Source organism: Tachyglossus aculeatus, chromosome 3, assembly GCF_015852505.1.
Source record: "Tachyglossus aculeatus isolate mTacAcu1 chromosome 3, mTacAcu1.pri, whole genome shotgun sequence".
NCBI lineage: Eukaryota > Metazoa > Chordata > Mammalia > Monotremata > Tachyglossidae > Tachyglossus > Tachyglossus aculeatus.
This window is the reverse complement of record NC_052068.1, coordinates 21,302,136-21,320,053: the sequence shown is the minus strand read 5'-3', so window position 1 is coordinate 21,320,053 and position 17,918 is coordinate 21,302,136. Positions and strand designations below refer to the sequence as shown.

The following is a 17,918-nucleotide window of genomic DNA, read 5'->3' as shown; positions in this document are numbered from 1 at the left end:
AATAGTAAGCGCTTAACAAATACCATTATTATTATTATTATTATTATTACAGTGAGAAGGTTAGCATTAGAGGAGCGATGTGTGAAGGCTGGGTTGAAGCTTGCTGAGGCACTTGGGCTGGATGAATGAAAACGAATTTCCTCCTCCTCTAACCCTGGCGAAGCCCTCCGCCCCGCACAAAGATGGCGTCGGCGGCCCTGAGCCGACCAATGAGAAATAGCTTTGCTGCCGGTTACCCTGGTAACATCCAATCAGCAGCAGAGATGCTTTAGGGAACATGTAGTCAAGGCTGCTTCTGCTGGAGTACCCAGCTAGGGTGGACAACAATAGTAAGCGCTTAACAAATACTATTATTATTATTATTATTACAGTGAGAAGGTTAGCATTAGAGGAGCGAAGTGTGAAGGCTGGGTTGAAACTCGCTGAGGCACTTGGGCTGGATGAATGAAAACGAATTTCCTTCTCCAACCCTGGCGAAGCCCTCCGCCCCGCGCAAAGATGGCGTCGGCGGCGCCGAGCCGACCAATGAGAAGCAGCGTTGCTGCCGGTTACCTTGGTAACATCCAATCAGCAGCAGAGATGCTTTAGGGTACCTGTAGTCAAGGCCGCTTCTGCTGGAATACCCAGCTAGGGTGGACAACATTCATTCATTCACTCGTATTTATTGAGCGCATACTGTGTGCTGAGCACTGTACTAAGCGCTTGGGAAGTCCAAGTTGGTAACATATAGAGACGGTCCCTACCCAACAGTGGGCTCACAGTCTAGAAGGGGGAGACAGAGAACAAAACAAAACATATTAACGAAATAAATAGAATAAATATGTACAAATAAAATAAATAAGTAGAGTAATACGTATAAACATATACATATACGACAATAGTAAGTGCTTAACAAATACCAGTATTATTATTATTATTACAGTGAGAAGGTTAGCATTAGAGGGGCTAAGTGTGAAGGTTGGGTTGAGGCATGGGCTGGATGAATAAAAACGAATTTTCTCCTCTAGCCCTGGCAAGCCGCCTCCTTCCTCCCCCCTCCTCCCCATCCCCTGCGCCTTACCTCCTTCCCCTCCCCACAGCACCTGTATATATGTATATATGTTTGTACGTATTTATTACTCTATTTTATTTGTACATATTCTAATTATTTTATTTTGTTAATATGTTTTGATTTGTTCTCTGTCTCCCCCTTCTAGACTGTGAGCCCACTGTTGGGTAGGGACCGTCTCTATATGTTGCCAACTTGTACTTCCCAAGCACTTAGTCCAGTGCTCTGCACACAGTAAGCGCTCAATAAATACGACTACTTGATTGATTCGGCCTTGACTACTGCATCAGCCTCTTGGCGGCCTTGACTACTGCATCAGCCTCTTGGCATCCCTGCCTTCTGTCTCCCCCACTCCAGTCCATACCTCACTCTGCCGTCCAGATCATTTTTTTCTAAAAACAGGTCCCTGACCAACTCCTTCTCCCTTCTGTGCTGCCAAATCACTTGGATTTGTACCCCTGTCTTGTCGTCTCTAACCCATAGCGACGCCATGGCCACATCTCTCACATCACAGAGAAGCAGCGTGGCTCAGTGGAAAGAGCATGGGCTTTGGAGTCAGAGGTCATGGGTTCAAATCCCGGCTCCGCCACTTGTCAGCTGTGTGACTTTGGGCATGTCACTTAACTTCTCTGGGCCTCAGTTCCCTCTTCCGTAAAATGGGGATGAAGACTGTGAGCCCCACATGGGACAACCTGATTACCTTGCATCTACCCCAGCGCTTAGAACAGTGCTTTGCACATAGTAAGCTTTTAATAAATACCAACATTATTATTATTATTATTATTATCTCTCCCGGAATGCCCCACTCTCCACCTGCAATCGTTGTGGTTTTTAGACTGTGAGCCCACTGTTGGGTAGGGACTGTCTCTATATGTTGCCAATTTGTACTTCCCAAGCGCTTAGTACAGTGCTCTGCACATAGTAAGCGCTCAATAAATACGATTGATGATGATGGTAGCGCTCAATAAATACGAATGAATGAATGAATGAATGAACGAATGAATGAATGAATGAATGAATGAATGAAGCCCTCCGCCCCTCACAAAGGTGACGTCAGCGGCCCAAAGCCGACCAATGAGAAGTAGCGTTGCTGCCGGTTACCTTGGTAACATCCAATCAGCAGCAGAGATGCTTCCCGGGTCGGCGTCTGCGGTCAGAGAAAGCCCCCGCGGACCTCACAAAGATGGCGCCGGCGGTTCAGGAAGCGACCAATGAGGAGTGGCGTTGCTGCGGGTTACCTCGGTAACATCCAATCGGCAGCGGGGATGCTCCCGGGTGGAGTCGGGGGCGGCCGGGCGGCGCCTGCGGGCAAAGCGAGGTTGGGGCCGCGGCACCTGGGGCTGGGAGCCGGAGCTCAGGTGAGCGGGGCAGGGGCGCGGGGGCGAGGCGGCCTCCGCCGCCAGGGGGCGCAGCGAGGGGGCGGGCCGGTAGACCAGCTGGCCGGACCTATAATAATAATAATAATAATAATAATGGCCATAGAACAGTGCTTTCCACATAGTAAGCGCTTAATAAATTCCATTATTATTATTCTAATAGTAATATTATGATTACTCCGCATGTCTGCTGGGTGGACTTGGGCAAGCCACTTCACTTCTCTGTGCCTCAGTTACCTCATCTGTAAAAATGGGGATGAAGACTGTAAGCCTCAATTGGGACAGGGACTGTGTCCAACCTGATCAACTTGTACCTACCCCAGCACTTAGAACAGTGCTTGGCACTTAGTAGGTGCTTACATACCGTAATCATAATAATTATTAACTCCCGCCTGCCCTCTCCAACCTCCTTCCCGGTTTAGCTTCCCGTCACCAGGCCAGGACAGTGGGAGACTGCCCAGTGGATGGAAGGCGAGTGATGGAAGATAATAATAAAAATGGAGTTTATTAGGCACTTACTATGTGCAAAGCATTGTTAGGTAGGCTACAGAATGATGATGATGATGATGGCCTTTATTAAGCGCTTACTATGTGGAAAGCACTGTTCTAAGTGCTGGGGTAGATGCAAGTTGATCAGGTTGGACACAGTCCCTGTCCCACTTGAGGCTTACAGTCTTCATCCCCATTTTTACAGGTGAGGTAACTGAGGCACAGAGAAGTGAAGTGGCTTGCCCAAGTCCACCCCAGCCGACATGCGGAGGAGTAATAATAATATTACTGAGGAGGGTGTCCCACAGGGCGCTCAGTCTTCATCCCCATTTTCCAGATGAGGTCACTGAGGCCCAGAGAAGTGAAGTGACTTGCCCAGTCATCCAGCTGACAATTGGCGGAGCCGGGATTTGAACCCATGACCCCTGACTCCAAAGCCCGGGCTCTTTCCACTGAGCTATGCTGCTTCTCTAAGATGGTAACAGATTGGATCAGAGATCCTGGCGGCCGGAGGCTTAGTGCAGTGCCTGGCACGTAGTAAGCGCTTAGCCCCCTCCTTCCCCTCCCCACAGCACCTGTATATATGTATATATGTACTTATTTATTACTCTATTTGTACATATCTATTCTATTTATTTTATTTTGTTAATATGTTTTGTTTTGTCGTCTGTCTCCCCCTTCTAGACTGTGAGCCCGCTGTTGGGTAGGGACCGGCTCTATACGTTGCCAAGTTGGACTTCCCAAGCGCTTAGTACAGTGCTCTGCACACAGTAAGCGCTCAATAAATACGACTGAATGAATGAATGAATTACTATTATTTATTTACTAATGTATTTACTAAGAATTTACTAATTATTTACTAATAATGGTAATAATAATAATAACAATGGAAAGAGCCCAGGCTTGGGAGTCAGAGGTCATGGGTTCTGATCAATCAATCAATCGTATTTATTGAGCGCTTACTGTGTGCAGAGCACTGTACTAAGCACTTGGGAAGTACAAGTCGGCAACATATAGAGACGGTCTAATGGAAAGAGCCCAGGCTTGGGAGCCAGAGGTCATGGGTTCTGATCAATCAATCAATCAATCGTATTTATTGAGCGCTTACTGTGTGCAGAGCACAGGACTAAGCGCTTGGGAAGGACAAGTTGGCAATATATAGAGGCGGTCCCTACCCAACAGCGGGCTCACAGGCTAGAAGGGGGAGACAGAGAACAAAACCAAACATATTAACAAAATAAAATAAATAGAATAGATATGTACAAGTAAAATCAATCAATCAATCGTATTTATTGAGCGCTTACTGTGTGCAGAGCACTGTGCTAAGCACTTGGGAAGTACAAGTTGGCAACAACTAGAGATGGTCCCTACCCAACAGTGGGCTCATAGACTAGAAGGGGGAGACAGAGAACAAAACCAAACATATTAACAAAATAAAATAAATAGAATAGATATGTACAAGTAAAATCAATCAATCAATCAATCGTATTTATTGAGTGCTTACTGTGTGCAGAGCACTGTACTAAGCACTTGGGAAGTACAGGTTGGCAACATATAGAGGCGGTCCCTACCCAACAGCGGCTCACACGCTAGAAGGGGGAGACAGAGAACAAAACAAAACATATTAACAAAATAAAGTAAATAGAATAAATATGTACAAGTAAAATAAATAGAGTAATAAATAAATAAATAGAGTAATAAATAGATAAATAGAGTAACAAATATGTACAAACATATATACATATAAACAGGTGCTGTGGGGAAGGGAAGGAGGTAAGGCAGCTGTGTGACTTTGGGCAAGTCATAATAGCTATAATTCTATTTGTTCTGACTATTTTGACACCTGTCTACATGTTTTGTTTTGTTGTACCTCTCCCCCTCCCCCCCCCACCCTACCTCCTTCCCCTCCCCACAGCATTTCATTCAATGCTTCCCACAGCTGCCGAAGCGCTTAGTACAGTGTTCTGCATACAGTAAGCGCTCAATAAATGCGATTGAATGAATGAATTCTATTTATTGAGCGCTTACTGTGTGCAGAACACTGTACTGTACAGTACTATAGTACTATACTATATATATATATACTATACTATATATAGCACTATAGTACTACAGTACAGTACTATACAGCACCTGTATATATGTTTGTACAGATTTATTACTCTAGTATTCTATTTATTTTATTTTGTTAATATGTTTTGTTTTGTTGTCTGTCTCCCCCTTCTAATAATAATAATAATAATGGCATTTATTAAGCACTTACTATGTGCAAAGCCCACTGTTGGGTAGGGACTGTCTCTATATGTTGCCAACTTGTACTTCCCAAGCGCTTAGTACAGTGATCTGCACACAGTAAGCGCTCAATAAATACGATTGATGATGATGATACAAAGCACTGTTCTAAGCTCTGGGAGGATATAAGGTGATGAGGTTGTCACATGTGGGGCTCACAGTCTTAATCCCCATTTTACAGATGAGGTAACTGAGGCACAGAGAAGTAAAGTGACTTGCCCAAAGTCACACAGCTGACTATTGGCAGAGTCGGGATTTGAACCCATGACCTCTGACTCCAAACCCCGGGCTATTTCCACTGAGCCATGCTGCTTCTAGACTGCGAGCCCACTGTTGGGTAGGGACCGTCTCTATATGTTGCCAACTTGTACTTCCTAAGCGCTTAGTACAGTGCTAAGCACACAGTAAGCGCTCAATAAATACAATTGAAAGAATGACTATTTTACTTGTACATATTTACTATTCTGTTTATTTTGTCAATGACATTCATTCATTCGTGAATGAATATTTTACTTGTACATATTTACTATTCTATTTATTTTGTCAATGGCGTTCATTCATTTGTGAATGAATATTTTACTTGTACATATTTACTATTCTATTTATTTTGTCAATGACGTTCATTCATTCACGAATGAATAGTTTACTTGTACATATTTACTATTCTATTAATTTTGTCAATGATGTTCATTCATTCATGAATGAATATTTTACTTGTACATATTTACTATTCTATTTATTTTGTCAATGTTGTGCATTCATTCATTCGATCGTATTTATTGAGCGCTTACTGTGTGCAGAGCACTGTACTAAGCGCTTGGGAAGTACAAGTTGACAACATAAAGAGACGGTTCCTACCCAACAGTGGGCTCACAGTCTAGAAGGGGGAATGATGTGCATGTAGCTTTACTTCTATTTATTCTGATGACTTGACACCAGGCCACATGTATTGTTTTGTTGTCCGTCTCTCCCTTCTAGACTCCCCACAACACCTGTATATATGTTTGTACAGATTTATTACTCTATTTTACTTGTACATATTTACTATTCTATTTATTTTGTCAACAATGTGCATCTAGCTTTACTTCTATTTATTCTGATGACTTGACACCAGACCACATGTATTGTTTTGCTGTCTGTCTCCCCCTTCTAGACTGTGAGCCCGTTGTTGGGTAGGGCCCGTCTCTCTATGTTGCCAACTTGTACTTCCCAAGCGCTTAGTCCAGTGCTCTGCACACAGTAAGCGCTCAATAAATACAATTGAATGAATGAATGAATGAATGAATGAATGAATGAATGTCTCCCCCTTCTAGACTGTGAGCCCGTTGTTGGGTAGGGCCCGTCTCTCTATGTTGCCAACTTGTACTTCCCAAGCACTTAGTACAGTGCTCTGCACACAGTAAGCGCTCAATAAATACGATTGATGATGATGATGATGGTTGACTGTGTGCTTTCAGGATGCTTTGGAACCATGTCACCTATTCAGGGAGCGGCCAGAAACGATGGCTCTCCATTAGGAGCATGAATTGGCTTTCCTCTGTAGTCTGACTCTATTAAAAGATTTGTACCTTAGATTCCTTTAGCTTAAAACGTTTGTTTTATTTTTTTAGAAAAAAACCCAAACTGATTGAGGGCTGCCTTGTGTCCGTTTTTTAATAATAATAATAATGACATTTGTTAAGCAGTATTCTAAGCGCTGGGGGTTGGGGGGATACAAGGTAATCAGGTTGTCCCACATGGGGCTCACAGTCTTAATCCCCATTTTACAGATGAGGTGACTGAAGAACAGAGAAGTTGTGACTTGCCCAAAGTCACACAGCTGATAAATGACATGACCTCTGACTCCCAAGCCCGGGCTCTTTCCACTGAGCCACGCTGCTTCTGCTTCTAATTAAGCCGCCGTCTCTCTGGTTTCATTATACAAGCATTGACATCCTAGGTTAACTTCTTTAGGCAGCGATGAAATTCATTTTCTGGGTTAGCGTCATTGCAGTGCCCCATTAATTAACCGACTAAATTGTGGAAGCGTCAGCAGGAAATCCCTGCCCCACGTGCGAGTCCTCCAGCAATGATCTGAACACTTCAAACAGCCTCCATCATCCGAGACCCATTAATCCACATGCTCCCTCTTTTAATTAGCTCCCTCCGGGTCGTGCTCCCTGGATTGGCAGTGGGATGGACAATTTCTCCCTCATCTCCCTCTCTCTGCTGGGTGAATTTTCCCATCCGGGCAGCTTTAGGAGGGAGCCGGATGTCAAATTTTTAGAATGTACCTCAGGCAAATTACTGATGCAGAGCTCAAGAAACTGACTAGAATTAGTAGACTTTGGGCAAACCGGTGCTGCGGAGGTGAAGGGACTGCCTAGGATGGGTGTCTGCCCTAATTGGCAGCTTTATTGAGCACTGTACTAAACCCCAGTATTAAACCAAACTGTACTAACTCCAGAGTTTAAGGTAGAATTAGTAGACAAGATCCCTGTCTTCAAGGAGCTGACAGTCAAGCAGGAGGGGGAGGGAGGGCAGACATGAAAATTAAGTCACGGATAGGAGGAAGAAGAAAAAGATGTGGACATGAGTTAAGCAAAATCAATCAATCGTATTTATTGAGCGCTTACTGTGTGCAGAGCGCTTGGGAAGTACAAGTTGGCAACATATAGAGACAATCCCTACCCAACAGTGGGCTCACAGTCTAAAAGGTTGTACATATTTATTACTCTATTTATTTATTTATTTATTTATTTATTTATTTATTTATTTTACTTGTACATTTCTATCCTACTTATTTTATTTTGTTGGTATGTTTGGTTCTGTTCTCTGTCTCCCCCTTTTAGACTGTGAGCCCACTGTTGGGTAGGGACTGTCTCTATGTGATGCCAATTTGTACTTCCCAAGCGCTTAGTACAGTGCTCTGCACATAGTAAGCGCTCAATAAATGCGATTGATTGATTGATTGATTGATTAAAAGGATACACTTGCAAAGGTATTACACTTTCAAAGCTATTACTGGAGGTTTTGAGTACTTAAGTATCGAGGAGGTTCAGGGAGAGGCGGTAGAAGTATAAAATGATGGTATTTATTAAGCACTTACTATGTGCAAAGCACTGTTCTAAGCGCTGGGGAGGATACAAGGTGATCAGGTTGTCCCACGGGGGACTCACAGTCTTAATCCCCATTTTACAGATGCGGTAACTGAGGCACAGCGAAGTTAAGTGACTTGCCCAAAGTCACACAGCTGACAATTGGCGGAGCCGGGACTTGAACCCATGACCTCTGACTCCAAAGCTCGGGCTCTTTCCACTGAGCCACGCTGCTTCTCTGTATGTGCACGGGAAATTAGAAATTAAACAGGGAAACAGCGTAACCGTGGATAGAGCCTGGGCCTGGGAGTTAGAAGGACCTGGGTTCTAACCTCAGTCCCACCACTTGTCTGCTGTGTGACCTTGGGCAAGTCACTTCCCTTTCCCCATGCCTCACTTGGAAAATGGGGAGGAAGACCGTGAGCCCCACGTGGACTTTGTCCAACCTGATTAGTTTGTTCTAAGTTAGCTAGTTAGTTAATTCAAGTGCCATTGAACTAAGCCCAGTGCCTAGTATAGTGCCTGGCACATAGAAAGCGCTTAACAAATACCATTTTTTTAAAAAAAGAGTACAGGCTTGGGAGTCACTGTGACCCCCTTCTAGACTGTGAACCCACTGTTGGGTCGGGACCGTCTCTTTATGTTGCCAACTTGTACTTCCCAAGAGCTTAGTACAGTGCTCTGCACACAGTAAGCGCTCAATAAATACGATTGATGATGATGATGTTGGGTCGGGACCGTCTCTTTATGTTGCCAACTTGTACTTCCCAAGCGCTTAGTACAGTGCTCTGCACACAGTAAGCGCTCAATAAATACGATTGATGATGATGGTGTTGGGTCGGGACCGTCTCTATATGTTGCCAACTTGTACTTCCCAAGCGCTTAGTACAGTGCTCTGCACACAGTAAGCGCTCAATAAATACGATTGGTGATGATGATGTTGGGTCGGGACCGTCTCTTTATGTTGCCAACTTGTAGTTCCCAACCGCTTAGTACAGTGCTCTGCACACAGTAAGCGCTCAATAAATACGATTGGTGATGATGATGTTGGGTCGGGACCGTCTCTTTATGTTGCCAACTTGTAGTTCCCAACCGCTTAGTACAGTGCTCTGCACACAGTAAGCGCTCAATAAATACGATTGGTGATGATGATGTTGGGTCGGGACCGTCTCTTTATGCTGCCAACTTGTAGTTCCCAACCGCTTAGTACAGTGCTCTGCACACAGTAAGCGCTCAATAAATACGATTTGCACATAATAAGTGCTTAATAAATGCCATTATTATTATTATTATTATTATTAAGTGGCAGAGTAGAGATTAGAACCCAGGTCTTTCTGTGCCCCAGGCCTGTGCTCTGTCCATCAGGCCACACTGCTTCTCAATAAGTGCTCAATAAATGGCACTGTTGCCGTTATTCGTAACGGATTTTTCAGAATTGGCCGCCCTTGCGACGTGTCTTACGATTTTTTGGGGTGAAGAAGGCTGGAGAAACAGAGTGACGATCCGTGTGCCAATCTCCCCGAACCCCGGCCCCAACCCCGGATCTCTTCTGCTTGCTTCCTGTAGTTATCTCCTGCCGGCTGGGATCATGACCCTCACTAAAGGATCCTTCACCTACTCCAGCGGAGAAGAGTACCGCGGCGAATGGAAGGAGGGTGAGGAGCAGGAGGAGGAGGACGCTGGGGTCTTCGTGGACGAAGACTCTGTGTGTGTTTGGGGGGCGGGGGGACTATAATAATAATAATGATGGCATTTATTAAGCGCTTACTATGTGCAAAGCACTGTTCTAAGCGCCGGGGAGGTTACAAGGTGATCAGGTTGTCCCGTGGGGGGCTCACAGTCTTCATCCCCATTTTCCAGATGAGGGAACTGAGGCCCAGAGAAGTGAAGTGACTTGCCCAAAGTCACACAGCTGGCAATTGGCGGAGCTGGGATTTGAACCCATGACCTCTGACTCCATAGCCCGGGCTCTTTCCACTGAGCCACGCTGCTTCTCATGTCAGGATGCCTGACTCTTATGCCCCATGTGGGACAGGGACTCTGTCCAACCTGATTAGGTTTTATCTACCCCAGTGCTTGACACATAATAAGCACTTAACAAAATACCCCTATTATTATTATTATTATTGTTATTAAGGGCCATCCTAATGGGTTCAAATCCCGGCTCTGCCAATTGTCAGCTGTGTGACTTTGGGCAAGTCACTTAACTTCTCTGCGCCTCAGTGACCTCATCTGTAAAATGGGGATTAAGACCATGAGCCCCCCGTGGGACAACCTGATCACCTTGTAACCTCCCCAGTGCTTAGAACAGTGCTTTGCACATAGTAAGTGCTTAATAAATGCCATTATTACTATTATCCCGGGATCTCTCCTCCCCACGCATGTATCTCTTGGGCTAGATTTATCCCAGGGACATAATGTTCAAGTTAGTCAAAGGTACTTGAAAATTAAACCTCTCCTCTGGATTGGGATTGGTGGAATATCTTTCAGGAGGGCTACTTAATTGTACGAGTCACAGATCCCTGAATAATAATAATTGTGGTATTCATTAAGCACTTACTCTGTGCCAAACACTTTACCAAGCTGGGATAGATACAAGGTAATAAGGTTGGACACAGTCCCTGTCCCACATGGGGCTCTTGGTCTAAGCAAGAGAGAGCAGGTGTGTAATCCCCATTTTACAGATGAGGAAACTGAGGAACAGGGATGTTAAGAGACTTAACCAAGATCACCCAGCAGGCAAGTGGCAAAGTCAGGATTAGAGCCCAAGTCGAGAAGCAGCGTGGCTCAATGGAAAGAGCCCGGGCTTTGGAGTCAGAGGTCTTGGGTTCAAATCCCAGCTCTGCCAATTGTCAGCTGTGTGACTGTGGGCAAGTCACTTAACTTCTCTGTGCCTCAGTTCCCTCATCTGAAAAATGGGAATGAAGACTGTGAGCCCCCTGTGGGACAACCTGATCACCTTGTAACCTCCCCAGCGCTTAGACCAGTGCCTTGCACATAGTAAGTGCTTAATAATAATAATAATAATAATAATAATAATAATAATAATAATAATGGCATTTATTAGGCGCTTACTATGTGCAAAGCACTGTTTTATGCACTGGGGAGGTTACAAGGTGAACAGGTTGTCCCATGGGGGCTCACAGTCTTCATCCCCATTTTACAGATGAGGTAACTGAGGCACAGAGAAGTTGTGACTTGGCCAAAGTCACACAGCTGGCAAGTGGCGGAGTCGGAATTTGAACCTACAACCTCTGACTCCAAAGCCCGGGCTCTTTCCACTGAGCCACGCTGCATCATTATAATTATAATTATAATTATTATAATTATTATTATTATTGTTATTAAGTCTTCTGAGTCCCAGGCCCCTGTTCTTTCCACTAGATCACACTGCTGTAATAGTAATGATAATAATTGTGGTATTTGTTAAGTGCTTCCTATGTGCCAGGCACTGTACCTAAGCGCTGGGGTGGATACAAGCAAATCTGGTTGGACACAGTCCCACTCCTACACGAGGCTCACAGTCTTCATCCCCATTTTACAGGAGAGGTCACTGAGGCCCAGAGCAGTGAAGTGGCTTGCCCAAGGTCCCCTAGATAGCAGGACGAAAGGAGACTTAGAGGCCTCAAAAAGAGCTACTTATTGACCGGAGTCCAGCAAATCTCAGAGGATGGAGGGGAGGGAGAAATGAGGGCCGAGAACCACGACAGCCCATAGACATCGGAAGTCCCGGGAAGTCTTGGCACGGGAAAATCACGTTGCAAAATCCTCGGGCTGTTGCCTCTGTTGGCAAACTTGTGTGACAAGAAGTTGGGGTTGGAAGGAAGTCATCGAGGCCCAGGTTTGGGAAGTTCTCCATCCATCCAGTGCAGGCCCCGGGGGTTTGGCTCCACAGCCCTGCCCTATAACGAGAGCAGGTTGCCGGTGGGGAAGCAGCGTGGCCTAGTGAAAAGGCTACAGGCCTCGGAGTCAAAGACCTGGGTTCTAATCCCGGCTCCGTCACTTGGGCATATCACTTACATTTCCTGTGCCTCAGTTTCCTCACCTGCAAAATGGGGATTCGGTACCTGTAGTCCCTCCTGTTTAGACTGCGAGCCCCATGTGGGACAGGGACTATGTCCGACCTGAAGAGCCTGTGCTTAGAACAGTGCTGGGAACATTTCTTGACGCGTAGTAAGGACTTAACAAATACCGTTAGGAAAAAAAGAACAGGTGAAGCTTGAATCCAACTCGGGCCTCATGCCCTGCACCCTGAGCCAGGTAGTTTTGTGTCCCTGCGTCTGATACACTGTGTGAGGGGTACAAACAAATTTATAGAGTCTATAGAGTGGGAAACAGCATGGCATAGTGGATAGAGCCCAGGCCTGGGAATCAGAAGGTTACGGATCCTAATCCTGGCTCCGCCACCTGTCTGCTGTGTGGCCATGGGCAAGTCACATCACTTCTCTGGGCTTCAGTTACCGTATCTGTTAAATGGGGATCATCCATTCATTCTATCGTATTTATTGAGCGCTTACTGTGTGCAGAGCACTGGACTAAGCGCTTGGGAAGTGCATATAGAGACGGTCCCTACCCACCAACACGCTCACAGTCTAGAAGGGGGAGACAAGACGACAAAACAAAACATGTAGGCAGGTGTCAAAACCGTCAGAATAAATAGAATTATAGCTAGATGCACATCGTTAACAAAATGAATAGTAAATATGTACAAGTAAAATAGAGTCGTAAGTCTGTACAAATATATACAAGTGTTGTGGGGAGGGGAAGGAGGTAGGGCAGGGGGATGGGGAGGAGGAGAGGAAAAAGGGGGCTCAGTGTGGGAAGGCCTCCTGGAGGTGGTGAGCTTTCAGTAGGGCTTTGAAGGGAGGAAGAGAGCTAGATTGGCGGATGTGTGGAGGGAAGGCATTCTAGGCCAGGGGAAGGATGTGGCCCGGGGGTCGACCGCAGGACAGGCGAGAACGAGGCACGGGGAGGAGGTTAGCGGCAGAGGAGCGGAGGGTGCGGGCTGGGCTAGAGAAGGACAGAAGGGAGGTGAGGTAGGAGGGAGCGAGGGGATGGACAGCCTTGAAGCTGAGAGTGAGGAGTTTTTGCTTGGTTCGTAGGTTGACAGGCAACCACTGGAGATTTTCAAGGAAGGGAGTGACATGCCCAGAGCGCTTCTGTAGAAAGATGATCCAGGCAGCAGAGTGAAGTATAGAGTGAAGCGGGGAGAGGCAGGAGGATGGGAGGTCAGAGAGGAGGCCGATGCAGTAATCCAGTCAGGATAGGATGAGGGATTGAACCAGCAAGGTAGCGGTTTGGATGGAGAGGAAAGGGCGGACCTTGGCGATGCTGTGGAGGTGAGACCGGCAGGTTTTGGTGAAAGATTGGATGTGTGGGATCGTGGGATGTGTGGGATTGGATCGAGACCATGAGCCCCATATGGGACAGGGACTGTCCCCAACCCTATGTGGTTGTATCCATCCCAGTGCTTAGTACAGTGCCTGGCGCATAGTAAGCGCTTAACAAATACCCCAATTATCATTATTATTACTGTGTGGCTTAGTGGAAAGAGCATGGGCTTGGGAATCAGAGGACATGGGTTCTAATCCCATCTCTGCCACTTGTCTGCTGTGTGACCTTGGGAAAGCCACTTAACTTCTCTGTGCCTCAGTCACCTCACCTGTAAAATGGGGATTAAGACTGTGAGCCCCACGTAGGACAACCTGCTCACCTTGTATTTACTTGGCACATAGTAAGCGCTTAACAAATACCATTATTGTTGTTATTATTATAGATGTGATGAGAGTCACCCTCTCCACCAGACCAACCTCTTCCCATCCCAAGTCCCTTCCTTCCCTTCCCAGTTCCCCTCTGCACACCTGCAAGGCCACACCTGGTGTCATCGTTCCCCTGTCCCCAAAACAGATTCTTCTCCTTTCCCTCCCAAATGACGGCCCTGTTTCCTGACCAGTGCAGTAGTGGGGTGGAGCGCAGTGGGTGTGACAGAGCCCCAACCAGAGCTCCTGACGTCTGTCCGTCCATTCAGTCTGTGGGTTTGCCCGCCCTAATCAGCCACTTTGGGTAGCACAGAGGGCCCTTTCTTGGTAAAAGGTGTCACTCAGACCCGGGGGAAGACCCGCCCAGCACTAGCCGACGTGGTTGCAGAGAGACCAGGAAAGAGCCAAGGGCTGTTCTGCTCCAGTGCTTTCGGACCTGGGGTGCCCCGCTGACGGCACCCCGGGATTCCCCTTTCCCTCTGGGAGCGTGACAAGGGGACGGAGGGCTCGGTGGGGGAGTGTCGAGGTGCTCAGGGCTGCCCCATCCCCACTCGCCACCGCCACCCCGTCCCTTTCTCCGCCCAGGCCGCAGGCACGGCTTCGGTCAGCTGCTGTTTGCCGATGGTGGCACCTACCTGGGTCATTTTGAGAACGGGCTCTTTAACGGCTGCGGGGTGCTGACCTTCTCCGATGGCTCCAGGTGGGTACGCGATCCTCTTGCCTCCCGGTTTTAGTCTGGGGAGAAGGGGTGAGTCCAGACCGGATCGGCGGAGGCAGGGGGAAACGGCGGCTCTCGGCACGGGCAGATGGACGGTTTGAGAGCGAGGAGCATCTGAAATCTGATTCTGGAGGCTTTTCTAAAGCAACCAGGAGGGACGTGGCCTTCTTTGAATTTGACCCTTCCCCACCCCCTGTTTCCCGCTTGTTCCCCTCACCCCGTTATCCCGTTCGCCGGGGGCCCGACTCGCCAGCCCGTTTTGTGCCAAGACCGGCCATGGACGCGACGGGGATCGTGCGGGTGGAGGGGGGGGGCAATCTAGGGAGGTCACCAGACGGCCAAGGAACATCAGCTTTTCTCCCTGGTAAGTTGTGCTGTCCCGCAGAAGTTTGCCTTTTCCCGGGAAGAGGCAGGTGATTGACACAGGCAGGGCAGAGAGCGCCTGGCTGACGTCTTTGTGTCTCGGCAGATACGAGGGGGAGTTTGCCCAGGGCAAGTTCAATGGAGTTGGAATCTTCACTCGTCATGATAACATGACCTTCGAAGGGGAGTTTAAGAACGGCAGAGTGGATGGCTTTGGTGAGTAGCCACCTATGGTACTCCCCACAGAGCGAGCACTCAGTGCTACAGTTGATTGATAGCAGATTGGGAAGCCTGGATTCAGCCGATCAATCAATCGTATTTGTTCAGCTCTTTCTGTGTGCAGAGCACTGTACTAAACACCTGGGAGAATCAATAGAGAAGGTAGACATGATTCTTGCTCCAAAGGAGGTTTCAGCTGACTGTGTGCAGAGCGCTGTACTAAACGCCTGGGAGAGTGATTACAGAAGGTAGACATGATTCTTGCTCCCAAGATTTCAGCCTACTGTGTGCAGAGCACTGTACTAAATGCCTGGGAGAGTCAATAGAGAAGGTAGACGTGATCCCTGCCCTCAAGAAGCTTACAGACTTGTGCAAGCACCAAGCATAGCCTACATAAGTGTCCTGCTGATTCTTTCCCAACTCCCTCCCTCCCCTGACTGCTTCTCTCTTGCTCTGAATATACCCTCAGAGCTGGCCAGTCAATCAATCAATCAGTGGTATTTTTTGAGAGCTTACTGTGTGCAGAGCACTGTACTAAGCGCTTGGGAGAGTATAACAAAGCAGAGTTGGTAGACATGTTCCCTGCCCACGACGAGCTTATAGTTTAGAGGGAGAGAACCCGGGCCTTCTCCAGAAGGACTTCCCAAACCCCCCAAACTGGGACACACTCCCCTTCGGCCTCCTTCTTCCCACAGAGCTGGTGACCTCCTCAGACGGCTCCCCCGGGCCGCCCCCGCTCGGGGTCACCCTCCCCTCCGGCCTCCCTCTTCCCGCAGGGCTGCTGACCTTCCCGGATGGCTCCCACGGACTGCCCCGCAACGAGGGCCTGTTTGAGAACAACAGACTCCTGCGCCGCGAGAAGTGCACGGCCGTGCTCCAGCGGGCCCAGAGCGCCTCCGAGGCAGCCCGCGGCCTCCCGGCCTGAGGCGGCCACCGAGGGCCAGTCCGGAAGGGCCCCGAGTGGCCGTCCTCTCCAGACGGAGCCGGGCACAGGGAGAACCAGGGCCTCGTGTTTCTGCATGCCCGTTCACCTGGACGCCCCTCCAGAAGTTGGACCGAGGGAGCGGATCGGCCAATACCCGCCCTTCCTACGGATCGGGTCCTACGGATCGCGGAGCAGCGACGCTGGGCTCCCCCCACGCCTGCTGCCCACCGCGGCTCAGCGGAGCACGGCCTTCTCTCCCTCGCATCCCTGCCCTCCACTGCCTCCGGCTCTGACTCACCCCCCGGACACCCGCCGCCTTGGCCCTCCTCTGCCTCCTCTCGCCCTGAATGTGTGAGACCTCCATGCCACCTCTGGTCCCTCCTTGCCAACAAGCCAGTGCCTTGTGCTGCCTTGGAGAGGCAGGGCAGAGATACGTATTGAGAGAAGGCACGCAGCCTCCCTGCGGGCCAGCCTCAGAGCCTTTACCTTTATCCTCGTTGCCTGCCATTGCTTGGAACCCAGGGCCCATGGCCACCAGGGCCCTGGCTGGGCCACTGCTGGACTCACCTCTTCAAACTGCCAGCCTCGCCTTCGTCCCACAAGCGTCCGCTCCTGAGGGCTCTGGGGGATGGGGGCAGAGCTGCCTCACATGCCCCTTGTCCTTATCCAGAATGTCCCATCGTACGTGCTGCTCAGCTTTCTGCTCCTCTCCTCCCTGGGCCTGGGGGCAGTGGTGCAGGTGGGAAAGAAACACCCCCCAGAGCTGTGACTACCCGGCATTATTGTACTCTGGGGCAGGAGAGTACCCAAGTCTGGCCCTAGCTGATCCAGTGCAGGCTAGATGTGGGCACTGAGCACACCCAGATTATTTTACGGTGCCATCCTGCCAATTGTGTGAACTCCTTGGCTCTCCCTGGCCCCTCTGGGCTCCCCCTGCCACCCCCCACCCCGATTCTTCCCCGCAACACACACATCAGGACCAAGCCCTGAATAACAGGATCCTTTCCCCCTGGGAAGATGACAACTAGAAGGTTGGGGGAGAGGGGAGAGCCCCCCTCCATTTTTTTATCCTCTCTCCCTGCTGCCCACCTTCTTCCTCTTTTTCCCTATCACTCCCAGGGGACAGGAGGAGAGTCTTCCTCGGCCCTGGCTGCACACTAGCTGGATGTCTTTTGGCCTGTTAGTCATCCCCTTGCCCTGCCAGGTCCTAGATAAACCGACCCTTGGGGTCAAAATGATCGAGGACCTGGCGCTGGTGCCAGGGTGCTCCTGTGACCCCTCTATACTGGGAAGCTCCTTGTGATGGGGCAGAGAAGCAGTGTGGCTTTTAGTGGAAAGAGCCCAGGCTTAGGAGTCAGAGGTCATGAGTTCTAATCCCGCCTCTGCCATTTATCAGCTGTGTGACTTTGGGCAAGTCACTTCACTTCTCTGTGCCTCAGTTCCCTCATCTGGAAAATGGGAATGAAGACTGTGAGCCCCACGTGGGACAACCTGATGACCTTGTATGTACCCCAGCGCTAAGACTGTGAGCCTACTGTTGGGTAAGGACCATCTCTATATGTTGCCAACTTGTACTTCCCAAGTGCTTAGTACAGTGCTCTGCACACAGTAAGCACTCAATAAATACGATTGATTGATTAGAACAGTGCTTG

At 48.5% G+C, this 17,918-nt stretch overlaps 1 protein-coding gene across 1 annotated transcript; it reads left to right on the top strand.

Annotated features, from left to right (window-relative positions):
* Positions 1-2,345: 2,345 nt before the first annotated feature.
* On the top strand, positions 2,346-17,631 carry MORN4 (MORN repeat containing 4). The gene is made up of 5 exons (XM_038744006.1): positions 2,346-2,406; positions 9,849-9,937; positions 14,627-14,741; positions 15,229-15,338; positions 16,118-17,631. Exons 2-5 carry the CDS (start codon positions 9,871-9,873, stop codon positions 16,264-16,266), a joined length of 441 nt encoding a protein of 146 aa, XP_038599934.1. The 5' UTR covers positions 2,346-2,406; positions 9,849-9,870; the 3' UTR covers positions 16,267-17,631.
* The last annotated feature ends 287 nt before the right edge of the window (positions 17,632-17,918 follow it).